At 46.3% G+C, this 26473-nt stretch overlaps 1 protein-coding gene across 1 annotated transcript in view; it reads right to left on the reverse strand.

Moving 5' to 3' along the window:
- Positions 1 to 1391: 1391 nt before the first annotated feature.
- The window catches only part of KLHL3 (kelch like family member 3), a 109096-nt gene continuing 84014 nt past the window's right edge, over positions 1392 to 26473 (reverse strand). The window contains exons 9-15 of the mRNA XM_024752458.1: positions 18675 to 18792; positions 18053 to 18250; positions 16456 to 16557; positions 12884 to 13012; positions 9429 to 9569; positions 7177 to 7320; positions 1392 to 2205 (exon numbers count right to left, since the gene is read on the reverse strand). Coding sequence (XP_024608226.1) covers positions 2177 to 2205; positions 7177 to 7320; positions 9429 to 9569; positions 12884 to 13012; positions 16456 to 16557; positions 18053 to 18250; positions 18675 to 18792 — 861 coding nt within the window. The 3' untranslated portion in view covers positions 1392 to 2176. The remainder of the gene's footprint in view (positions 2206 to 7176; positions 7321 to 9428; positions 9570 to 12883; positions 13013 to 16455; positions 16558 to 18052; positions 18251 to 18674; positions 18793 to 26473) is intronic.

A 26473-nucleotide genomic window follows, 5' to 3' on the forward strand; every position in this document is an offset into this window, starting at 1 on the left:
AAGTTCAGCTTCCAGGTGTTGGGGGGGAACTTCACCTTTCGTCTGAAATCAGGAGCTGTGTGATGGCACACATCAGACCCCAGCCTCATCCCCCACCCCACCCCCCCACACACACACCCTGAAACAAAGTCCCAAACCTTCCTCAGAGAGGGAGGAAGAACATTTGGAACAGAAAGCGCATTCCATCAGCTTCCAATCCAGAGGCAGGCAGAGCTTTGAGACAACAGTCACCTCCATGCCAGGTAAGAGCAGAACAAACCAGCTAACAGCATGTCTTGATCCCTTTGGAGCTGTTCTTCCAGGTCCACCAAAGCTGGATATTTCAGCCTCTGCCCAAGGTTACTAAAAATTCTGGGTACCTTGGTATTCTCCAAATGTCTCACTGAAATAACATCTGCTCAACATCAGAAGATGTTTCCCCTTCAGGGGAGTTGAGTGGTTCACGCACAATAAATATACAGTAAATACACAAAGTGTCCAACTCGCTGGGGAAAGTCCTGGGTTTATAACTTCAGGGTGAAGTGGGGAGAATGACAGTCTCCTATAAAACCTGCTTGGAAGTTGCCCAGTTGTATGAGAAGTCCACCATCAGAGTTCATAAAGCCCCTTGGCTCCCTAAAGATGGACCTTGACATCAGGAAGGGTCAATTCCAGCCCCCAAGTTGTGAGACTCTTCTCCAGACACAAGACTTCCCCTCCTTATGCTGGAAATTCCAATATAAGCAACTTGCTAGTTCAGGAACAGTACAGCTTTAAGGTTCTTTCTTTTTTTTTTTTTTTAATGCAGATGACTCCCTGAGCCCTCAAATACCCTCCTCCGGATGCCTGAAGGTCTGTCATTAATCATTTTTACCTGTGAATTAGCAAAGCTTTCTTCAAGCTCCTCTCTCAAAATGCAAGTACTCCTGAGAGAGATCACACATTCAGGGCCCACCACCATGTCCTCCCTCACAGGGGAAGCTAGGAGGGGGAAGTTCTGAGGATTGGCGAGAGGGTACAGGCCTGGAATGGGGAAAGAGCACAAGGAAAGGAAGACAAGGATGTGAGACAGACTGGACCGACTGCCGAGGGCCAGGCCCAGGGTGCCAAGTATACACCGCTTTGAACTCATCCATGTCCATGTAAATAACATGTGACCCCATCCAGCGCAGGGACAAACCTATCTTTGGGTTTGGAGGTATGGTGATCTTTTACTTAGCCTCCAAACCAGAACACTTTTGAGAGTAAAACGGGATGCTCTGAAAAATTAAACCTGGATAATAAGTATAAACAGGGACTGTCCTATCCCAGGAAAACCCAGAAGTAGGATCCTCTCTGGGACCACTATGGACAAGGACTGAAGCCTTACCACTTTGTTTTCTTGTGTTTTTGTTTTTCATGTATTTTTTTCCTCCAGTGTGTTACTCAGTGCTTCTCTGAAGAGCTAGTTTTCCCAGCTGAAGAGACACGAAATCTCCCAAACCTGGAATCCTTGACCTCAAAGACCAGTAGCCCAGAGACTGGGCAGTTCTGATAAGAAGTTCCAGGAGAAGAGCCCAAGGAAGAGCACCCAGCTGAGGGGCTAGAGAACCTGTGGTCCTAGTTCTAGCACACAGAGGACACGGGGCAGCTTCGAGAACACCCCACTCTTCTGCAGACAATGCCAGTAGTCTAGGCCGGTACATGGGCCTGGTCATTTCTGGACATTCCCGGTATGTCCAACTGCACTTCCAGTAGACAACAGCTCTAGTAGTCTCAAGGTCCCCATGGGGCAAATCCATAAGAGAGGTTTCTGTGATTTGATTTTTAGCATAGCGGAAGGATCAGTAGTATAGAAATGGAGCAGACCATCACCACCCCCCAATTTAGTGAATCACCACGTTCTGTGCACACACACACACACACACACAGGTCCCAGGTTCTCTGGTGTCCCTGTAGAAACACACAAAAGAACGTTCAAAGGTGCAGCCGGAGCTATCAGGAACCCACTGCTCAGGGCAGAGGACGAAACACCTTGCGGGAGCAGGAGGTGGGTCACTGTCGTCCCACCCTGACGACACTGCCAAGTTGGAGGAGGGCAGTCCCCACTCCTCTGCAGACTCCGGCAGCGAGTGGCACCCAGCCAGCGTGGTCCCACTGTGCCAAGTCACAGGCAGCACCCCTCCCTTCCTCCACCTCCTGGCAGCGGGAGTTGGGGTCACAAGGGCTTGTGAATCACAGCAACACCTAAGATGAAAGGGGGAGAAAGTTACCATCTTAGCTTCTCCGAACTTATTCAGAGTCACAAGGAGTTCATGACCCACAACATCCCAAGCCATAGCCAAGGGAAATGGGCACGATTTGTACCCAAATACTGAAGGGCCTGTGGACTCAGGCTGCCAGCAGCTGGCTGTTTCCCACTCTAACAGCCCAGTCTCCACAAGATGTTTAAACACAGAGCACAGTCCCTCAACACCACAGGTGAGTGATCTCACCCCACATCATCTCACCGACTCACATCGTGTCGTAGTGACTCCCCTTCCCAACCCCAGCACTCTCTGTAATGACACTCGGCACCCGCACTGGAAACCTCACAGCTCTAGATCTGTATCACTTTAAGAGAATTGATGAGTGATACATGTCTCCTTTTAGAAGACACTGAAATGAAGTAGAAAGAACAATAGACTGACTTCACGGTAGCAAGAACAACTGAATTCCCATCCTAGCTCTGCCACCAGTCAAACTGCATTGTGGCTTCAGGCAAGTCCATGTACCTCTTCAGGCTCCATTCCCATATATTCAATGTTTTCTAACTGAAAGACCCCTCCAATGCTAAATTCTATACTTGGATAAACATCCTAGACATGTCTGTATGTGTTACTGTTTTGGCCAGGTGGAACCATACTCAACAGCTAACTCATGAGCCTAAAATCTTGCTTGTAAGGGGTTACAGGTATGCAGCAGATACTATAGGCTGATTCATCCAACATCCCCTCTACTTGCTGTCCTCTGGTATGGAGACCAGCAAGTTATGAGCTCAGCTTCCTAGACTACCTTGCAGCTGGAGGTGCTATGTGACCCAATCCTGGCCCATGAGACTGTAACTACAAGTCTGCCAGTGCTGCAACTTTGGTTTTCTTCCTCGTCCTGCCTGGAAGAAGCTCACACAAGGTGCAAGGGGCAGCAGCAGCAGCTATTCATAAAGCTGGCAGAACAGAAAACACAAGAGAAACCTGATTCTTCGATGACACTCTTGAGGCACCAGGCCAGCCCTGGACTCCTTTCTGCCTGGGACAAATACATACATACAAAAAAAGATACTTCCTTATCTAAGCAAGTATCTGTCAGTTTTTCTGGTACCTGCAGCTGAACCAAATTCTAACTTATAGTTAAGGTGTAACTAGGAGCCTTATTTTAACATATGGCCACGATCAAATCTTCTGGTTGAAGATGAGATTGAGAGAACATTGCTAAAAGAAAGCCCAGGACACCCCAATGGTGACATTCTGCTAAGACATGCATTTCATGTTAATTCCTGGATAAAGCCACAGACGTAAAAGATTAGAAGTGGGGAGAACCCAAGTCCTCAGACCCAGATGTGCTGCCTGACCTGGAGAACATCTTGCCTGCACCTGAGGCTCCTCTTTCTCAAGGGAGCATGTCTTTAAAAAGCAGGCTCCTGTATTGGTTCTTATATAAACTTTCTCTTCTGATTCTAAAACTAAAATATTCTCATTATGGAAATTTTGGAAAACACAGAAGAACACCAAGAAAAAGAACTTTAATCCCTACATACAAAGAGAGTCACCGTTAGCTTTTCTGGAATATTTTCTGGCTTACTAATAATAACCACAATCATTGACTGAGTGGTTTCTACCTGCCAGGCAGGCACCGTGCTAAGCGCCTTCCACACATTATCATGTTTCATTCTCACAACTGCCCTAAGAGGCTTGATATGATTTTATTCTCATTTTACAAATGAGAAAACAGAGGTTCGGTCAGACTGACTACCTTGCCCAGAGTTCCAGGGCTAGTGGCAGAGCTGGGACTCAAATTCAGATGTGACTCCAGTATCCATTTCTGTAAGCAGGAGCTACTCTAACCCCCATGACCCAGGACTGCTCGACTGAGCTCACACGGTACATACATTTTGCATCATCCTTTTCTCAACCAGTCTGTCACAAACATCTTCCCATATTAAAAACACGTCCACTGTATAAATATTCCACAACTTATTTAGCTATTTCCCTCATGTCAGACATTAAGTAATTCTCAAGTTTTTTGCTCCAATAAATAACTTTGTCCATAAATCTTTGCATTTTAGGCCATATCCATAGATTCTAAGAAAAGAGATTCACTCAGTCAATGGGTTTGAACACAAATCGCACCTCTGCTCATCTCCTTCCCACCTACTTATGGGGTGGGCAAACAGTAAAGAAATGGACATGAAATATTCAGCACTTACACAAAATTCTAACTACTCACACCTGCACCTTCCCCTCTCATTAAGGCTCACGTGGAGGCAAGGTGGGATCGCTCACGGGCCTCACTGCCTCATACAGGAAAATGCCCTGTACTTTCCACTTCAGCTTTGGAGAGAAAATGACAGTGCTGGTTTTTAATAATTAACCATGAGAACAGAATCACTCTAGGACCAAAACGCCTCTAAAATCTTTTCTATTTAATTGAGAAAACTAAACGAGAAAAATTTTTTTAAATAAGTTCATTAATTGAAGCCTTGGGCAGACAGAATGCGATACAAACCCCTTTGAGCCTGCATGGCATAATCTTCCTTTGCACTGAAATCCAAACAAGATGGAAAACGGAATAAGAGTACCATTGGAGTTATGACGGAGATTATACATGATAATGGTCATAAATACTTAGGATGATGCCTGGCCCATTGTCCATGCTCAATAAATAAACGTTAGCTCTAATTCTTCCAGTTTCTGGAGAACCAAATACAAGGAGCTGAGTTCTTGGGTTGGCCAAAGAGTTCCTTCAGTTTCTAAGTATAAATAAAAGACACATTTTTCATTTTTACCAAGAACTTTATTGAACAACGTATTCACCGTTTTGTTCCACTACCTTCTGACATTTTTCAGGCAACTTCATAATTCCACCTTCCCAAAACCTTGTATCTTTTGAGCAAAGAACTGCTCCAGGTGCCTTTTACAGTCTTCCAGGGAGTTAAATTTTTTTCCATTAAAAGAATTTTGTAAAGACCTAAATAAATGGAAATCTGAAGGTGCAGTGTCTGGTGAATATAGCGGATGAATCGGAATCTCCCAGCCAAGCTGTAACAGTTTTTGCCTGGTCACCAAAGAAACACGCGGTCTTGCGTTATCCTGATGGAAGATTATGCATTTTCTGTTGACTAATTCCAGACGCTTTTCATCGAGTGCTGCTTTCAGTTGGTCTAATTGGGAGCAGTACTTGTTAGAATTAATTGTTTGGTTTTCCAGAAAGCGCTCATAATAGAGGACTCCCTTCCAATCCCACCATATGCACAACATCACCTTCTTTGGATGAAGACCGGCCTTTGGTGTGGTTGGTGGTATTCATTTCGCTTGCCCCACGAGCTCTTCCGTTCCACATTATTGTAAGTATCCACTTTTCATCGCCCATCACTATTTGTTTTAAAAACAGAATGTTTTCGTTATGTTTAAGTAGAGAATCGTACACGGAAATACGGTCAAGAAGGGGTTTTTTTTCCGCTTAATTTATGTGGAACCCAAACATCAAAGCGATTTACATAACCAAGCTGGTGCAAATGATTTTCAGCGCTTGATTTGGGTATTTTGAGTATGTCAGCTATCTCCCACGTGGTATAACATTGCTTGTCCTCAGTTAATATCTTGATTTGATTGCTATCAGCTTCAACTCGTCTATCCGGCCATGGAGCATTGTCCAGCGAGAAATCTCCAGCACGAAACTTCGCAAACCACTTTTGACACATTCGACGAGTCACAACACCTTCTCCATAAACTGCACACATCTTTTTTTTGCGTTTCAGTTGTGTTTTTACCTTTCTTTAAATAATAAAGCATAACATGCCAAAAATGTTGCTTTTTTTCTTCCATCAATATTGTAAAATGGCTACACAAAAATTCCCCAGTTTTGATAAGTTTTTTTAAAACTACACGCTGATATGACAGCTGTCACAATACAATCTAACAAAATTGTTTCAAATGATATTAAAGACAACTAACTGCTACTAGAGCCATCTTATGGAAAAAACGAACAAACTTTTTGGCCAAACCAATACCTCATAATATCTATGTTTGCTTGTCTCCCTATAGACCCTCAACCTCAGCCCCACTGACTCTGATCCTGTCCCCCACACCTCATCAAAACCATCACACACCCCACCAGGAATAAGCCTCTATAGCCGCCTCATTCCTCCTTCTTCCCTCCAGCCTCTTGCTTAGAATGCTTTTTCCCCCAACCCTGAGCTAGAGTAGCACAAAAGGCATGGGCTTGGGACTCAGACCTGGGTTTCAATTCTGACCCTGACATTCTTTTAGCCACGTGGTCTTGGGCAGATTACTTAAACATTCCAAACCTCCGTTTCATCATCTATAAAATGGAATGGAGTCTCATTCAACCAGAGGGTTGCTGAAAAGATAAGAGTGTATGTATACACTGTACCTAACAGACTGCTTTGTGGCCCAGGGAGTGGGCAGCTGGCAAAGGGCAGCTACCTCTATGACTGTGACCTACCCTCAAAGTTTAATCAGGCTCCACCTCTTCCAGGAAGTGTTCCCTGACATGTCATGTCCTAAAGCCTGTGCAGTACATTTCATTTAGAACTTACATGTACATCATCTTGTATTTCCTATTTTTGTAGGTAGGTCTTATCTTTCCAATTTAATTTCTGGAAAGCAAGAACTGTATCTTATTCCACCTAGGGGCCCAGCACAAAACAAATCAGGAAGGGCAATGAAATTCTAAAACCTCTTATGACAATTCGGATCAGTCGGAAGTGGCTCCCTGGAACACTGTGTCAAGAAGAATTCTATGGCTACGTTCAGCTTCGCTGGGGAAACGAGTGCTAATTATGGGTATCAGCCGTGGGCGCAGAATGAAGGAGTGGTGACACGTGACAATCATCTGCCATGCCTGAAGGAGGCACTCAGCCCCAAGTTACGCAAGCTAACCTAGCCCCCACCTGCCCCACCCCACCCAGGCCCCAGGATGGGGGTGGAGCACACTGACCTGCGTAGCTCCGCCCTGTGCTCATGTTGCTTGGCAGCAGCGTCCACTTGTCAGCCACAGGATTGTAGTACTCCACCGAAGCCAGGTTACAGGATCCATCATCCCCTCCAACCACATACAGGAGCCCATTCACTGCACAGACCCCTGGGGATCAAACAGAGGCCAGAGGAGGCATGACAGCAGGAGTAGCAAGGGGATGGACCAGAGACAAGTCTGGATGGCCCTGGAGGCTCTCTTCCTCCTCTTCCTGCTAGAATAACAGACAATTGGCTCCTAGGGTTTAAGTCTGCTCAACGGAGGAACACACAACAGCCACTGGGATCTGAGGATCCCCCTTCCTAACAAGGTCATGTCTCTGACGAGGGAGCTTTCACCACGACATAGCCCACAGGTGTTCCCTGCCCTTGACCCTAAGAATAGGCAGAGCACTGTAGGTACATACCCCATTCTACTGCAGCATTGCCCACTGGTGCATGCAGGCCTCCCACGCCCAGTCTGAGCTACATGTGGAAGGAGACAACTCAGGGGATTTCATGTACACTACTTCTACTCTGCTTGTTAGCTGTTCCCTGATAAACCATTTTATCCACACTGTGGGGCACTAATGGTTGTGTCTGTGATCCCTTTACACAATTGGGGTCTGAATCCACATACAGTTCTCAGGGAAAAGGCTTCCTACCCACCCTGATCTCAGAGTGAGCTGGTTTGGAGGCACGGTCTCGTGTAGCAGGGACTCAAGAGTAGGAAAATGTAAGTACTGCTCATCAAGATTTAAAAGGCTGTAGTCCAATATACTGTGTATTTTTTCAAAATTAGACTCAGGGATTAACGATGCTCAAAAAGTAGTAATTATCAGTGTTGGTGAACATACTCTCAAATACTGGTGAGTATAAAACGCATCACCTTCCTGGGTGGTGTCAAAAGTACATATACTCCCTCTGATTCAAAAGTTTCACTTCTGGCCTTTTATTCTAAAGAAATAATTTTAAATGTGTGCATTAATTAGCTATAAAGACTATTTATAATAACCAAAGCATTACTTAGAGAAAAAATGGAAATGACCTAAAAGTCCAATAGTAGCTTGGTTATTTAAATTATGTTATAGCCATTTAGAATAATATTATGTAAATATGTTTAGTGTTATAATAAGATATTCATAAAAGATTGTAAAGTGGATTAAAAAGGCAGGTTATAAACCAGTATTACAGTATGATTCCATTTTTGTTATAAAAAATAGAAATATCTATATGTGAATGTGTGTATACACATGCATTTACATCTAAACCTACTTCTTGAATTAGCTGCTTGAAGGTTCTGTAATTCCTCACTCGTGTGGCTCAAGGCCAAATGCCAGGTTATACCACAGCAGGCTTAGACAATGAGCAAATTAATAAACTCACCTCTTTTTCTTGTTTACGCTTTCAACAAGTCAGCTGCAAATGGGTTTAGCAAGCAGGTAATTTGAGTATAAAGGAAATAAGTCTTCCTGAAAGTCACCTGCTTGTATTTCCAGCCTGGGAAATTGGGCTAAGCCAACACTATGATAGAGTAAGAAGGCATAAAGCAAGATATACCAACATAGGACACAACCCATAGGGCAAAGTTCTAAAAGGAAATGGTTTAATAGGGGTGTCAGGCTCCAGGCATAAAAAACCTAAACACTCTAAGGAAAACCATTCCTACAGGAAGGAAAAGGGGAAGGGAAGGGAAGGGAAGGAGAGACAGAAAATACAAAGAAGGGAATAAGGAAAGTGGTCCTATTGGAGAATGGATCATGAATCCTTTCATGGATACCCTTGAAAGGAGGGAAATTGGTTTCTGGTGGGAGGTGAGAGGTTCTCATAGTCAGACACTGGCAAAGAAAAGATAAAACCAAGTATGATTGTCTGACACTGTCCACACAGCCCTATGCTTAGCTACCCAACAAAGCCACTGGGCTGGGGGCACAGATGGCAACCAGAGGCTCTTCTGGGTCTGTGTCCATCTATGTGCAGTGAAAGTCATCATCCTCCACTGGGAGGGAAGGAACCCTCTGCATCTAAGAGGGGGCCCTGTGAGGCGCCTCGTGGCTAGCTTTGTGGGTTCCAAGCTCTCCCCTGCCCAGCAAATGGACACTCCCTACTCAGGGTACAAGCTCAGCCCCAGGCCCTGGGAGCCTCTCCCCTCTGGCCCTCTTTTAGAGCTAGTGTTTGCAGGGAGAAAACACCCACAACCTCCCCCGGAAGGAGAGAAGGAGGGAGCAGTCATATTACCTGCATTGCGCCGGCACATGTTCATGTCTGCCACCTGCTTCCAGGTGTTTGTTCCAGGATCGTAAACCTCGACACTCTTCCTCACCAAGGGCCCATCGTGCCCACCTGTGGCATACAGCTGCCCGCTGAGGACCCCAACGCCTGAAAGGCAGAGCACAGAGTTCCAGTCTCAGGCTGGCTGCAGCGACCAGAAACCAGGAGGCCTAGAGTCCAGTCTTGGACAGCCATCACCGGCAGGGTGACAGGGGGAGTGCTGTTTTGTCTCCCTGGAACTCAGGGTCCTCGTCTATAAAACAAATATAATGACACCTAACTGCCTCATAAAATCAACTTGAAAACCGCCAAATATAAAGCAAATATAACCTCATTTCTATTCAGACACATAAAAATAAATATTATATATATAATATATATAGGTGTGTGTTTGTGTGTGCGTGCAGTAAAAAGAGTTGAAATGGAAACTACACAGCAGGTGTGCTGAGATCATTATTGCTGAGGCCTCCCTGCTTGTCTTGAAGCAGAAGCTGTTCTTTCTGCCCCCGTGCTCTCCTCCTTAGATGGCAGAGGGTCACTGAATCACTCACGATGGTGGTAAGCCTGAGCTGAGGGCCAGGACTGCATCATTTACAGGTTTTACCATAACCTTTTAACATCTAGAGGATGTCAAGGAAATAAAATCCAGAAAGCCCGAGGGCCTAAAAAGAGCAGCTGATGTGGCCGGGACACCTGGGTTCTGGACCTGTGTCTCTAACCTGCCGGCCAGGTGGTGCTTCCCTTTCGGGGCCTCAGTATTCCAACTGCATAGTGAGGGAGCTGGACTAGATCGGTAGTTCCATTGGACCACAGACTACTCCACTGCGTGGACAGCTCAATTAGCTGGGGAATTTTTGAAAACACAGATTCCACAACCTCACTCACAGAGACACTGGTCAGGAATCAGAAAAGGTACCTCAGGTGATTGGAATGTGCAGCCAGGTTTCAGACCCAAGGACTAGATTTCCAGAATATAAACTTCCTATGGACAAGAACCATGTTTGTCTTATCATGACTGTTTCCCTGAGCGTGACGGTATGTAGTAGGTTCTCAACAAATACTGTCTGAATGACAAGATGTGTAAAATCCCACCAGCAATTATGCAGGTGTGCAAATGGCTCCTCGCAGTTGCCCTTAACTAACAGCAGATGGTGGTGGTGTATCGACAGTGGCTATCCTACGGACCTGAGTTAAATAAAATTCAGTGTGTTCCCAAGCTGCCTCACCTTCCTCACCTCCATGTACAGGAGGAATTAGCACATGCTGGGACCCAGAAATGACCTCTTTTCCACCATCTGCTATGCTAGCACTGCCCACACCCTGCTGAGGAAGCAAGCAGCCTTCCAGGCATTCAGGGGCACCAGTGCCCTTCTGCAGCCTCCTGTGCCAATGCCCACACAGAGCTTTCCTGGACCTAGAGCCACAGGAGCCCCTGCTGCCAGGGTCTCTGGGTCTTTAGCCACCAAAGAACACCTACCAGGACGAGTATGTGGGTTCCCAACTCCAGATGTGAGGCTTCTCCAAATCTTAGGGATGTGAAGCACTAAAGAAAGGCTGCCCTGGGAGCCTGAGGCCAGAGCACTGACAGTGACCTGAGGAAAGAACCCACCTCCGGGAGAGATACCACCCCTTAAATCAAGGTCACTGTGCCTCGTGAGAGACATGAGCAGCCCCAGTGATCTCCACTCAGCAATAACCCCTGGGCAGCCTGACAGAGACAGAGCAGCAAGGCCTCCAAAGGCAGCTCCATCCACAAGACGAGCCTGAACTTTCTAAGGTGGGTCTGTGCTCGTGGCTCTGTCCGGAGCTGGCCCTCCACACTTTCTGCTTGAGGCACTCCTAGAAACAGCCACAGACCTCAGTGTGCTGCTCCACTCCCGCTGAGCTGTCCCTGCCTCCTTGGGCTTTGAACACTTTCTTGCACACCTCAAGTCACACACAGGATTTCCAGGAAATACAAAGAAGACTCTACCAGTACCGTAAACCAAAACTACTAAAAGAGCCCTATGATGGCAGGAGAACCAGAGGATCTGTGAATTGAACTGGGCCCTAGGTAACACCTATTGCAACCCACTAATTTCACATCTGAGGAATCAGAGGCCAAGACCACAGGGACATTCGAGCAGACCCAGAACCAAGATCCAGCCCTCCTGACTTCCATGCATTTGCTGCACGTTCAGGAAGGGCCAACCTGCTGGGATCAGCAGAGACGAGCTCCCTAAAAATAGCCTTCCAAACACAAATGTTTCTTAAATGGAATCATAGAGCATTTTCTTTTCTAACCAGTGAGCATACAGTGGTTCTTGGAAAATATTAAAATAGCATAATTTTTAAGGAATACTAAGAAAGTGGTCATGTGTTTGGTTGTATAAAATGAGATCACAACTCAATCTTCAAAAATACAAAAAGAAAGATAAAGTAATAACATGGTGGGGAAAAGCTCCCAGTTGTGGCTTCCCTTCCCAGAAGTCACATGGCCTTCCTGCCAGCCAGGTTGGTCATCAGTCACCACTCCCACAGGAACCGGGAGCAGAGAGCCAATGCCCGGCCTCCAGCGCCTCCATCTGCCCTCCCAGACCCTTTCCTCTGGGCCCCTAGATGATGGGGCAGACAAAGCAGGGAAGAACGGGCTGTTGCTCCACTTCCTGGAAAATCCCAAACGACCACACAGCTCCTGGCCTTCCCACAGGAGGCGGAAGTGGGCCCCATGTGGGGATTTATTCTCCTCCCATGCGGGGGAGGGGGCTGAAGTGAAGAAAAGTTGGGGGGAGACATAAGTTTATCTCCAGATATTAACACTAATAGCTTGGCTTTCAGCCCCCGAGACAGAGACAGGCAAGTTTAGCTTTTCCAAGGAAGACTGGGACAGCCATGCTTGTCACACTACTTCATGAGAAGGAGACTCTGATAATCTGGGGTCCAAAAAATCTAACTTTAAAATGCAACAAACCTGAGTAGGAATCCCAACTTTGCCAGTGACTAATGATACGACCTTGGCTAATTACTCAACCCCTGGTTGACTTACTTTCTAAATCTGTTAAGTGGAGTTATGTCGTATCTACCTTGCAGGGCTGTGAAGAGGATTAAATAAAATGAGGCATAGAAAGTGCTTATTAGGACAGCACCTGGCACATAGCAAGCTTCACTTTTCAAGAGATGCAGACACCTCCAAAGAAATGGAAGAGATGACGATGAAGGGAATATGATCTCATCTATTCTCTCCCAAAGGGACCCCCCCCCCCGAGAAGGGTTAACTCCTAAGTGCTTGTGTCAGCTGCAAAGATGCAAGTGGGATTATATACACTGAAAGGAGAGAAGAGGGAGGGAAAATAAGGTAGAATGTTAAGCTCTTGGCCTCCAGACCCACCTGTGAGATCAGACACAGCTTGCCCCCTGACCTTGCCCCCCCACACACACCATACCTGCGCCGCTGCGACGAGTGCTCATGTCTGCCACGTATGTCCACTCATTGGTCGCTGGGTTGTACTGCTCCACGGTGCTCAGGCACTGGCGGGAAGCCCCATCATAACCCCCAACGGCATATAGCTTCCCTGGAACAGACAAAGTGGCTGAGGGTGGTGCTTCAGACTCGCACAGAACTGGAGCGTGGCGGAAACTCCACTTGTAACCCACCGGGGCACCCTCACCTCCATCAGGGTTCAGGACCCCCTCCCCCAGGAAGACCACGACTCCCTCCCCAACCAGGGTAAGCATGCTTCACGACTCTGTCTCCTACTTCCTCTTAAGCCCTGAGTTCCTCCTCAAAGCAGTACTGACTGAACCTCTTTCTCAAAAAGCACACCCCAAACAGCCAGTGCAAAGCGATGGCCTGCTGTCACTGGGGCTCAACATATTCTTCCTAGTGAACTCATTAGATCTTCTCCAGAACAAGGCACCGGAGAGACGGAAAGCTTGAGGGCCCCAGGTGCAGCCAGGCAGGCAGACTTTCTGGGTAAAGGCTCACAACAGCAGACAGAACAAATAAGGAAAAATATTCTCCAACAAGAACCCAAACATTGTCTCCTCCATGTTTTGTACTCTGTCCACAACCCAGGCAGGCAGAACGTGTGAATGGAGTGCTCTGTGTGCACTGTGGGATGGGTTGGCTGGAATTTATCTGCAGACCCCCTTGCAATCTCTGAGCCATGCACAAGACCCCTGAAGCACCATCACCTATTTTAAAAATAAAATACCATAAACGGCTATCAAAGAGCAACAGTTTGCTCTGAGAATGGCGGTGAGGTTGGGCAAGGGGGAAGGAAATTGGTATTTGAATGATCTCAGAGAGAGATTCAAACATTTGGGTTTAACATGTAGTCTTAGAATACAGTGAGAAGGTCTCGTGTGTGTGTGTGGGGTGTGTGTGTGTGTGTGTGTGTGTGTGTGTGTGTGTGTGTTAGGTGTGGGTGTCCTACCTCACCTGGGGTCTCAGTCCTATGGGGGGACCCTGGAATTACAATAAGGATCTTAAACACTAGCTACAGACTAAATAAACACCACCAGAGGGGCTCCCCTGGTGGCGCAGTGGTTGAGAGTCCGCCTGCCAATGCAGGGTACACGGGTTCGTGCCCCGGTCCGGGAGGATCCCACATGCCGCGGAGCGGCTGGGCCCGTGAGCCATGGCCGCTGAGCCTGTGCGTCCAGAGCCTGTGCTCCGCAACGGGAGAGGCCACAACAGTGAGAGGCCCGCGTAAAGTAAAAAAAAAAAAAAACAAAAAAACAAAAAAAACACCACCAGATGCAAATCTACTTAACAGGGTTACTCAATCAAAAGATTTTTTTGGTCACTATGTGCTTTCTTAATGGAGAGGTACCAAGAGTATAACCAGTATGTGAGAAATCTACAATCATTTTAAGTTAGAAAGAGATTCTCAGGCTCAGAACTATGTTGTACCATCAGGACGTTTGCTGCATCAGATGTAAAATTATTTCTTCTTCTATCATTGAGCCTGGGTTTGTGTTCTGCCCCCACAGCCCTCTCAACCAGCCCTTCTAGAAGAAAGGGACACCTCCTCCTGACTCTGCCCTTGCCTAAGCCGGAGGGCAAAATCCTGACTCAGAGCTCCCCCAGGACCCAGGCTACTCTCATGGTGTGTGCTGGCTCAGAGGTAACCACCTGCCCAGCCAGCTGTCCATCACTAGGGAGGAGACAGGCCTGGGGCGTGGAGGAGAAGAGAAGCTCCTGAGGGCAACCCCAGTCTCTGTAACACACGACTTCCGCTCTGCGGGGAGCTTCTGCCTAATCTCCCAGCCTCACTGTCCCTCTTCCTACGTAGAGATTCTTCAAGGCAGCCAGTAGCAGATGATCCTGATTTTCTTTCTTTTTTCCCCAGTGTTATTTAGGCTATGTAGCCATGGTAAGGAGACGATGAGAGGGAGGCCGGTTCTGTGCAGACAGCGTGCGGAGTTGTATCTTCAGGGCCACGAGGAAGGAGCGTCCACTTAAGATCCTCCCTGGACATTCTCACCAAAGCTGTCCATTGGACTCTGCTGCCCCAGGGTGACTCTCAGCCGAAAGAGCTTCAGATTCAGGCTGGACAAGATCAATAAATCCCCAGTCTGTCCTCCGGGTCAACAGGGCATGCTACCACACAGCACTTCTGCCACACAGAACATGCTCGCAGAAGGCTCTGTCAAGGGGAGTATTTCAAATGAGTACCAGGAAGGTATCTCCTCTAACCCCCATCAACCATGCCAACTCTGCCGTCAGCTGAAAAAATACCCACTCAATGTTTCTCCTTTCAGGGATACGCTATTTTTAACCCCAACTCTATTGTTTGATATTCCTGGCTAAGGAAAAAGGGGGGAAATGGGAAGGTGGCTAGACAAAGCACTTGCATTTGGCAGACAAATCAACTTCTGTTCCAATGGGAGGATGAGATTGCAAGAAACAATTTTATCTCAGTAGGAGGACAAAAATCCTTGCACTCACTAAGATGACTCATTCAGTATGCTAGAACAATATACTTTTAAATTAAAATTTAAACCACATAATACTGGTATGGACCAAGAAATGCAGCGAGAGAAAAGAATCCTTATATTAATGTCTAACTCACCGCACATTACACTCTCCCCGAAGCATGTGTATGTGTTGTGTGTGCACGTGACATAGAAAATGCCTGTGTACATGTGTGAATGCACAGATTTCCAGCTAAATTCCCACTTCAGGACAGGCTAATGAATCAGTGTTGTCCTGCAAAGTATAGCATTTTAGTCCAAATAATACTCTATGCTTTAATACGTTGAATTCATACATATTTCTAAAATGTCTCTCTATTAGCATTTGCTAATGGTCTGAGTTGGGAGTTAGAAGACCTGGGTTCAAGGAGTGGCTGTGCTATTTACTAGCACGGGGCACATTGATTACCCCTCTGGGACCAGTTTCCCCTTCTGGAGAACGGAGAAAAGCTAAGTCCTGCCCATCTCCTTCAGGAGAGTTTTAGGAACAAAATGAGAAATTGGAGATGAAAACCGTTTAAAAACTACAGTGCACTGTCTAAACAGGCTCCAGACCTCACCATTCGCTCCTGTCTCACTGCACACACCTTTCCTGACTAGAGCAGGACCCACCAACCTGCCTTGTAGTGACTAATCAGGACTGGGGAAAGGTGCCCACCTCACTCGGGGCTCTGTTAATAATGCTTAACATGTGAACATGAGGACAAAATTAAACAAACAATTGACTCTCACCCCCTCCACATTATACTCCTGGGTTATATCTTGACTCTGGATTCTCCAACTCGTAATAGAGACAAGTGGCCAAAGCAACAGGCCAGCACCTCCCCTCTAGGCTCCTCCCACGCCCCCCAACCCAGCTCACCCACTTTCTAGCCTTGGGCCAGTAGCTTCACCTTTCTGAGTCTCAATTCTTCTCATCCGCTCATCAGGATACTAGTACCAGACTCAGCAGTAACGGGAGGAATAGAGTCAGGACACCAGGAGAAGGCCCCGGGGCCAGGGCAGGAACAGGCCACCACCCACTGCCGCTCCTTACCCTCTACGACACCCACGCCCACACTGCTCCGCCGTGTGTTCATTGGGGCCACGAAGAACCACTCGTTGGTCTTGTAGCTATAGGCTTCCACTGACGCCAGGCCTGGGAGACAAGAGACTCATGAGGTTTCTATGGTGCCAGGCCTCACCCTGCTGTGCGAACAGTGAGGATGGGGGAACAGTGCAGACCCGGGGGCTGGAAACCTGGGTATATGACTCAGCACTACCTCTGCCTCACTGTGCAGCCCGTGGCACCTCCCTAAACACACCTGCACTGTGTCTGCCTGGGGGGACCACTAAGACCTGACCTAGAGGGTGGGCTGTGAGAGGCCCAGGGGTATAACGTAAACCATAAAACCGACAGAATGGAATAAATACCTGAGGTTGCCTTGCTGAACACCTATTCGATCCCTCTTTTCCCTTGTCTTCCTCTATTTTAGAGGCTGGAAATCTGAAAACTTGCCTTTCCAGAATCCCTTGGAGCTGTGGGTGACCAAGTCAATGCAATCTAAGCAGGATCTCTGAAACAGCCTTTGCTTTTCTGATAAGCCCCCACCCCCCTTCCTGCTTCTTGCTACCTGGAACACAAATGTGTTGGCTGGATGTAACAGCCACCTTGTGACCATGAGGATAAGTCCCAAAGACTCTTCAGGAACTTGGCCTCAGTATCCTTGAGCAACTGGACGAAGGTGGCAACTGCCAACCTCTGAATTTCTTGTTTCATGAACAAAGCAAAAGCTCTCATTTGTTTAAGCCACAGTTTAATCAGGTTTTCTACTAGCAGCCAAAAGCAATGCCTAAAAGAAACAATGCCCCACTATCCTTTGTTCTCTTTATTCTCAGTTCCCACTCACTAGAAGCAGCCTCTGGAGGGGCTACAGATCTTGGAATTAATGAAACAGGCAAAGAGAAGGCTGAAAAAGGTTACCAATTGGTGAAGACACAAATGAAATTTCAGGGAGGTAAAATATATTGTTTTTCCTGTCACTGGGGGCCAAAAGATATCACTTTAGTTTAACAGAGTTGCTGTCAACAGAGACATCCACCTGGAGATAATCTCTCCAAGTCCATGTCCACTAGTAGTTTCTGATTCTCACTTTGGAGCTAGATGAAAGCCAGGAGCAAGGGGACGCTTCTGCAGTGGCACAACCTTGCACAGCTTTGGTGGGGCAGTAGAAAGGGCAATGGGCAAAGACTGTGTGACCTGAGCCAGGTCTCTTCCCATAGCTGAACCTTAGCTCCCTCATCTGTTCAGAGGAGGGTTCAGACCACAGTTCTAAGACACCCTCCAGCTGAGCTTGCTCTAAGGCTCATCTCCGGAATAAATGGGTTAACAGACACTGGAAAGGAGAAAAGGGCCTCTTCTGAGGGTGGGGTCCTTCCTAGAGCCCTAGAAATGACAGCACGTGGGCAGTTACATATTCTGTGTGTAGGAAGGTGTGCCTCTGACATGCAAGCTGGGAGAGGAAGAAGGATGGGTATGTTCTTGGGGCAGTAGCTACAGAGGGACCAGCAGTTGGCCCAAGAAATGGCTGACCAAGCCAGGGTTGCATGGAAGGTGTGTCCTAGGCTGGATGGGGACTGAGTCCGGGACCTACCAGTACTGCCATCAAAGCCCCCGACGGCGTAGAGCAGGTCATTGAGCACAGCTGCTCCCAGCGTGCTCCGGCGCTCCTGCATACTGGCAATGGACGTCCACTGGTCCTTCACCCCGTCATACACGTCCACTGTCCGCACACGCAGTGAACCATTGAACCCGCCCACGGCGTACACGTGGCCAGCCATGAACACCACACCTGAGGCAGAGGAAACCAAGGCATCAAGGTCATCTCAGACGGCTGATGACTCACGTTAATGAGTGACAATGGGGGAACGAGGCAGGCATGTAAATAATTCACCATAGAAGGTGATCTCCAACTTTAGATATTTGGAAGTCACTATGGGACTCACTGGATTTCTTCTCACATTTGCATTTCTAGTTTTGTTTGATTCAAGCAAGTACTTGGATTAGCCTGAAGTTCCTAAGCACATGAGAACTGACCCCAGAAGGTGCAGCTAGGAACTGTGCAGGTGGGGAAGGGAAAGGAAGGGAGTGTGGAATGCACAGATGTTTTTGGAAACAAGGAGCAGGACTGTGGCACCCAGTAGAGACCTGCGGTGGTGGCAGGGGTGGGGCGGAGTGGAAAGGCAGCCTGCACACCGGGAGGCAGTGCGGCTCACCTGCTCTGCATCTCCTGGAGGGGAGCTCAGCAATCTGATCCCACCGGTCCTCCTCAAAATCATAGCACTCCACACTGCGGATGGCCTTGGGTGCCTGGCCGCCAACCACGATCATGACCTCCAGAAAGACAAGTGGACATTAGCTGGGACTCCCCAACATCCAGATTCATGGGTCATCAATCCCTGTTACGTCCACATGCTCACTGCCCAGGGTCCGTGGATGATCTGAGATGCCAGTTTACAGAGCTACATACGTGAAGCTGCTGCCCCTAATCACCAACAGGTCTGAACATTCAAGAAAAGCCTAAAGAGCATCTTCCCACAGAAACACAACCATAAAGTCTACACTTCCCAAGTGCCCCTGCTCAGGGCTATGTTGGGGGTATAGCCACTTGGGGCATCTTCTGCAATCTGAGTGTCCTTAAGCATTGGGGGCAAGGGGACTAAATTTTAAATCAAAATAAAATATTACCATATATATATCAAAATATGCATATATTTTGGAATAGAGTACAGAATTTGGATGCTAAGATAAAATTTATTCAAAAATATTTCTGAATGCATAGATTATAGGGAACACTTATTCACTGCAGTATGGGAAAAAAATTTGTAAAACACCGCTTTGTGGTGGTCACCACAAAAATGCATGTAACTGATGATGTTCTGAAAAAACAGTGCTATAGTATTATTTCCACAAGTAAGGTAGTAGCTACCACTGCCAGTCATCTTGTGAAGTATGTTGTCATTTGTTTGTCACCACAACTCTGCAAGGTAGATATTATCGTCCACATTGACAGGTCAGGAAAGTAATGCTCAGAGAACATAGGTAAATTGCCCAAGGTCACACAGCTAAGAGCAGCAGAAGAGAGACTGAGAGCCAAGTGCACCTAACACAGGAGTGAGTGCAGCCCCACCTCTCTCCTGCTCCAGAGACAGGGTCTATGCCAGGACAGCTAACTACACCGTGTTTTTCAAACTGCAGGTCACATTTCATTGGTGGGTCACTAGATCAATTTAACGGGTTTCAACCAGCATACTTTTTAATAGAACAGCACAGAAAATATAGTAAGGATGTTATTTCATGAAATATTTGTTCTGGTTACACACACATGTATGTATCTCCTAGAGAGCAATTTAAACATATTTCTTAGCGTAGGATGTAGTATTTTAAAAAACAATGAAAGCCACTGTTCTGCCTGCAGCAACAGAACTTCAGCAGTTTACTGTGGTATCCCCATTGCTGTGACTTTTGTCATGTGTTATTAATAAATAAAAATTAAAGCACCAAAGTTAACAATAGTTTACATATGTCAGTAAGTCTACAAATTCATGGCTGTCCCCACAATGACTTCACTCTCACTCACTCATTCCAAGTTGCCTTCTTAAGTGGAGAGAAAGGGATAAAGTCACAGGCAGACAATCAACATAAGTCACAGGATCTTCTCATTATCTGTGGCTTGTCTTATTTGCCACAATGGTTCTCAAACTTCAATGTGCATCAGAATCTCCTTGAGGGCTTGCTGAGACACAAATTGCTGGGCCCTACCCCACAGAGTTTCTGATTCAGTAGGTCTGAAGCAGGACTGAAAATATGCATTTCTAACAAGTTCCCAGTTGATGCTAATGCTGCATTTCCAAGAGTCATACTTTGACAACCCCTGTTTTAACCCACAAACATAGAGATTTCCTGATGATGTGCCATCAACCATTTCTGCCGTTATAATTATCATAGTGATCTTTGCTTCCCTGCAAAGCATTTTTGGGGAGAAAAGTGATGATCAAAATCTGTGAGTGCAGCTGAACATTATCCACCATATAGGGAGGCAGGTATAGGGCTGACAATCATTGCTCAAGATCAATTATTTATGACCCAAGGTTCTAGATTCAGGCTCACCTACTGCCCATGTGGGTGGTCACTAGTCATCAGAGTTAGTCTATAGCACTTCTGTGACCGAATGTAAGTGACCAATGTTCAAAAACTCAGAATTCCGTTCTGACTTCTGGAACATGCCAAAGGAACCCAGGACACATAGTCCAGACTTAGAGCTGTTGGTGCCTCCATAAATAAATGTTCTGCATTTGACTTTCCTCTACTCAGAAGGTCCACTGCCCTGTGTCAAGAGCAGCCCTTTTCAGAGAGATGCAGAATTCTACATTCCTTCCCATCTGTAATTCTTTGCTTAGATAGGCATCCATGAACAGTTCAAGGGGGATGTTAATGAACACAGCCTCTTGGCAAACTTCAGACAATGCCCAACTTATTCCTCCAGGGCTGAATGACCCGCATTCATAAACATACCTAGAACTTGTACTGTCTTTCTGGTTTTGAGTTGGTAAAGTTGAAATGAAGTCAAGCCATTACAAGGATTTTCTATGAAATCTGATTTTGGGGCTAACTGGGAATAAAACTAGTTTTTAGTTTTCTTTCTGCAGTGACATCAAGTACCCAACACCCTCTCCTTGAAACACTCTTCCCCCATCTGATCCCCCCCGCAACACCTGCTTATCTTTCAGGTCTCAGTTTACACGTCACTTCCTCCAAGAGGACCTCTCTGACCTCCAAAGCTGAGTTACAGGTCCTTTTCTGAGAGCACATATGCACTGGGTTCTCCCACTAAAAGTGCCCCACATTGTGCTGTAACTGTCCAGTAACCTTGTCTCCCTTCTAGACAGTGAGCCCTGCCAGTGCAGAAAAATGTACCTGCCTCAATCACCAAGACAACCTTAGGGCCCTAGGGTACCAGGTAAAAGTGATGACTCAAATATTTATTTGGAATAAAGAATAAATGAATAGTAAAGACCACATGCAAAGAGTTAAATGAAAAAATACACAGTTACAGGGCTTGCCTGGTGACACAGTGGTTAAAAATCTGCCTGCCAACGCAGGGGACTCGGGTTCAAGCCCCGGTCCAGGAAGATCCCACATGCCGTGAAGCAACTAAGCCCGTGCGCCACAACCACTGAGCCTGCGCTCTAGAGCCCATGAGCCACAACTACTGAACCCACGTGCCACAACTACTGAAGCCCACGTGCCTAGAGCCCATACTCTGCAACAAGAGTAGCCACCGCAATGAGAAGCCTGCACACCTCAACGAAGAGTGGCCCCCACTCGCTGCAACTAGAGAAAGCCCGCACGCAGCAACAAAGACCCAACACAGCCAAAAATAAATAAATTAAATAAATAATTTTTTTAATTAAAAAAATACACAGTTAAATAAAAAAAAAACAAACACAAGCTAGAATGTCTCTTTCTTGGGTTAAAACATGTTAGACACCAGATTACAATTCTGGGGACAGAATTTGAGGAAAACAAACAAAAAGAGAAAGAGAGCTTTTCCCATCTTTTGACTCAACCACCAGAAGGCTGTTTATTCTTTGCATAAGCTATCAAGACCTCTTCTATAAACAAAAAAGGCAAAGCTTCAGGGGACTTAACCATGTCCCAGAAGCCATCTTCCACCAGGGTAGGGAAGTACATTCATACTGGAGAAAATCCAGCACTCATCTCTGAGAATTTTCACAATAACACAGAAGCGATATTATAGAAATGCAAAAAATTTAATGTTAAAGTAACACCTGCATAGAAAGACAAAAAAGATACAGAACAAGGTTTTCAAAATAAACTTGCCTTTGAGCTTATAAAACCACTGGTGAGAGACGACTTCTAAAATTCCAAACTTGTACAATAATCTGGGAAGAGCAATTATGAGGTTTCGTGGGGGTAGGACCATTGGTTTCTGAAAATGTGGAGGTAGCTCAAGGCAGAGGGAGGAGTAGGTATACTTTCTCCTTCTCTCGTAGACATGAGAAGTCCAATTTCTACGGCAGGTCTTACAAAAACCCATCATACAAGGAGTACTACAGTCATCACTATGTAATTGTACAGCATAAAAAGAATACATTTCCTATCTTGACTACTAACAGATGGTTGTTTCCATAGATACCTGATTTTAGCAGCCAATTAGACAAAAACGAGTATTCCCCAAAGTCTACATGTATTACACCTCTGAAACTGTAAACCTCCAGCTACTCAAGTCTCTTCTTGTCATGGCAAGAAGAGACTTGAACCGTTCTTTCTTGCAAGCCCACATTTGACATTTCCAGAAAAACTCAGGCCCAAAGACTTCAATAGGCATATTTCTTTCTTCCCCTGACACCCCTAAGTCCTACTTTACTAAAGATGTGTAATGTCTTTACTAGAAATTACTGAGTCAAATCAGCTTATTAAATGATCACTATGTTTAACATTTATCCTTCAAGGTAACTCTGAGTAAGAACTACCGGTGGTCATATGGGAATCATAAAATACTAAAGAACTAGTTCCAGGCTAACAATTATGCTAGACCAAACATAACCTCATCACACTCAAGGACAGCAATGTACTTGGGAGCTCTGCAGGGCACCCAGGGTCCTGACCCCAAGTCTCAGTCATCACTGTGTTAAAGGCTGCAGACCTCTTGGTGAGTGGAGAGTTCTGGGTGACATAACACTGGTGAGCCAGACTCGACTGTGCGGGACATGGCTACTGGACCACTCCCAAGGAAAACACCCTCATTTTAGAAAGTCAAATGGCCATTTACTTTAGGGACATTAGTGAGACCATGTAAAGACTACCTGATTCCTTGGGAAGGAAATTTCACTCCCAGCATAACAAGATGTTTTTTAAAAAAAACATTTAACACTGTTTCTTTCACTTGGATGAGTCTGAACTCCACCAGTGTGACTGTGTCAGTGCAGGCATGTTGGTCCCTCCTCACAACATGACAACTGCTCTGTGTCTGAGAGCCATCAGGTAGCAGAGACTAGCCAGGGGAAGGGCAGGAGTGAACAGCGCAGAGCTTTCCAGCCCATTTGTGCATCAGGACCCTAACCCTAAGTCATTAGACTCTGCACTCAGGGGAGTGGAATGACCCAGGCTCTGTACACCTTGTTCATCAGGCAAGAGTAGAGTGTGTGTCCAAACTCTCTTCCATGACCGGTGAGCTGGGCAGAAGGCAGGCCCAGCCAGTCGGTCCCTCGGGCCAGGGCAGGAAGCAAGAGTCTCTCTTACCCTGGTGCGTGGGGCCGCAGGGCTAACACCAAAAATTCATCCGAAGGAGCATGTCGAGGTCGAGGCAGAAGACTTGTCCCAGCAGGTTCTGAGCAACTGGTGCTCCAGGCAAGGACTGACAGCCAAGGTGCACGGACCACGAGGGGTGAAGAAGCAGCAGCACGGGAGCAAGACCCAGGGAGGAGAGCGGGAGTGGGAAACGGACTTTGGAGTCAGACACATCTGCGCTCAAATACCAGCCCCGTCACTAACGAGCTGTGTGAACCTGGGCAGGCACTTAACCTTGCCAAGCTCGCTTCCATCACCTAAAATATCAGGATAATAGGATGTTTCTCCCATGGGTGTCAGGAGGCTTAAATGATATAAAGCATTTAGCACAGCGTTCGGTAAACAGCACATACTAAATGTTAACTTCTATTATTAGATCAACACCAGCATCATTACTACCGTTTAAAGCAGCTGCTAAAACAGATTCCCAACAAACGGTAGAAAAGGACGCTTATGATCTGTGAACGGGAAAGTGAGCTCCAGTAATTCCAGGGATAATGACGGGGGTTTTCAGGACCCCAGGGTGTTTCCCAGGGTCTTGCCTGGGTCCACTTAAAGGACCGAGATGCGGGAGGAGCAGTGTCCACCCGTGGGCCCGGCCCAGGTGAGAAGTCATCCTACCCACCCTGCCAACAGCCTTGTTTCCAACACTGTCTTCTGAAGGCAGGACAGACCAACTCAGGAGGAAGCCACCCACTTCCAGCCCAAATGGCTTTTTGGTGTCATTGTAAAGAGTTGAATAAAGATGTCAACTGCACTGAAATGACAGTGAAAAGTGCCAGATTCAGTACATCTCCAAAGGGTTTATTTGCATCTTCCTGGAACCTCATTTCTCTGCTGCCATCTGCAGCACAAGGTAACACAGGAGTATCGTGAGTGGCTGGGAGTCAGCCCCTGGTTGTCCATGGCAACCCAGCCTCAGGGAAAGTGCTGGGTGGTGAACGTGTGGGAGCCCAGATGATGCTATTAGCTGTTCTGGCTTGAATATGTCAGTATGATCAATGCATATATGGCACAAGAAAAAAACACCCTTCTTAGCCTCTGCAGCTATCTCAAGGCAGAGTCTTGTTTCTTTCAGGGAGGAGGTTTGGCTGGAAAAAAGGTTCTCTGCTGAGAATTGCTGAGAACAATGTGCAAATCTCTCTCCACCCCTTTGTTTCTCAAAGTCAGCTCTGTCAGAAAGCCAACTTGGACTGAATTCATGAAAGCACAAGCCAGCTGGCCCTTGGAATTCCTGTGGCCACCTCCAAGTAGCCCCATTGTCTCTCAACTTCTCTTCTTCCTCCTTTTATTTGGCCACTTGTATATTTCTACCTTACTTTCTCAGAGGGACTTCTTAAAAGTCCTCAGAGGGTAGGAATCAGGTTTCTTTCTACCCAGTACTCAGCTAAAATGCTTTTGTGAAATGTGGAGGCAAGGTCTGAAGTCAGTCACCCTGGACTTAAATCTCAGCTTAGCTATTTACTAGCTGTGCTTCCAGATACATTGCAAATTCTTTGATATTCCACCACTCAAGACATGGAACTTAATCACCACCCCCTCCCTTGAGTGTGGGGTAGACTTGCTGACTCACACCCAGGAAATAAAATACAGCAGATGTGATGGGACATCACTTTGAGAGAAGGTTATTTAAAGACTACAGCTTCTGTCATGGGCGTGCTCTCTCATTCTTTTGCTGTAGAATCACTCACTCTGGGGACGCCAGCTGCCATGTCATGAGGACACCCGAGCAGCTTATGGAGAGGCCTGTGGGGTGGGGAACTGATACCTACAATCAAGCACAAGAGTAAGCTTAGAATCAGATCCTCCCCAAACAAGCCTGGGGGTGACTGCAGTCCCAACCAGCAGCTTGACTACAACCCCACGAGAGGCCCTGGGCCAGGATGACCCAGCTAAGCCTCTACAGGATCCCTGCCCACAGAAACTAAGATAAACGTTTGCTGTGTTAAGCCACCAAGGTTAGGGTAATCTGAAATGCAGAAACTAATACACAGCGAGTAGGTGACATAACCCGAGATCCAACTTCCCCATGTGTAAAAGGGGGATAACGACAATTTTGAAAATCTTATTAGATAATAAATGTAAATCACTCAGCTCAGCGCTTAGCACGTGCTCAGCAATTAGACCTGCTACTATCATCTTTGTGGGGTTAGTATCATGTCATGGTCAAAAGCAAAGACTTTGAGTTGGCCAGACCTATAAAGAACTCTTACAACTCAATAATTAGAAAATAATTTTTTAAATGGGGAAAGATTTGAACAAAAACTTCACCAGAGAAGACAAACAAATGGCAAATAAGCACATGAAAAGATGCTCAACATCATTAATCATTAGAGAAATGCACATTAAAACCACAATGAGATACGACCACATACCTACTAGAATGGCCAAATTGTTTTTAAATAGATAATACAAGGAGTGGTGAGACAGTTGAGTAACAAGAACTCTCATACGTTGCTGACGGGAAAGCACAATGGCACAGTCACCTTGAAAGACAGTTTAGCAATTTCTTAAAAAGTTAAACTTACAGTTACCATTCAGCCCAACAATCCTACTCCCAAGAGAATTTAAAGTATTTACCCAAGAGAAATTAAAATATTTGTCCACACAAAAATCTGTAAGTGAATGTTCAAAGCAGCTTTATTTGTAATAGCCAAAAACTGAACACCCAAATGTCCATCAGCCAGTAAATGGATAAACA

Source organism: Neophocaena asiaeorientalis, unplaced genomic scaffold (assembly GCF_003031525.2).
Source record: "Neophocaena asiaeorientalis asiaeorientalis breed wild unplaced genomic scaffold, Neophocaena_asiaeorientalis_V1.1 scaffold204, whole genome shotgun sequence".
NCBI lineage: Eukaryota > Metazoa > Chordata > Mammalia > Artiodactyla > Phocoenidae > Neophocaena > Neophocaena asiaeorientalis.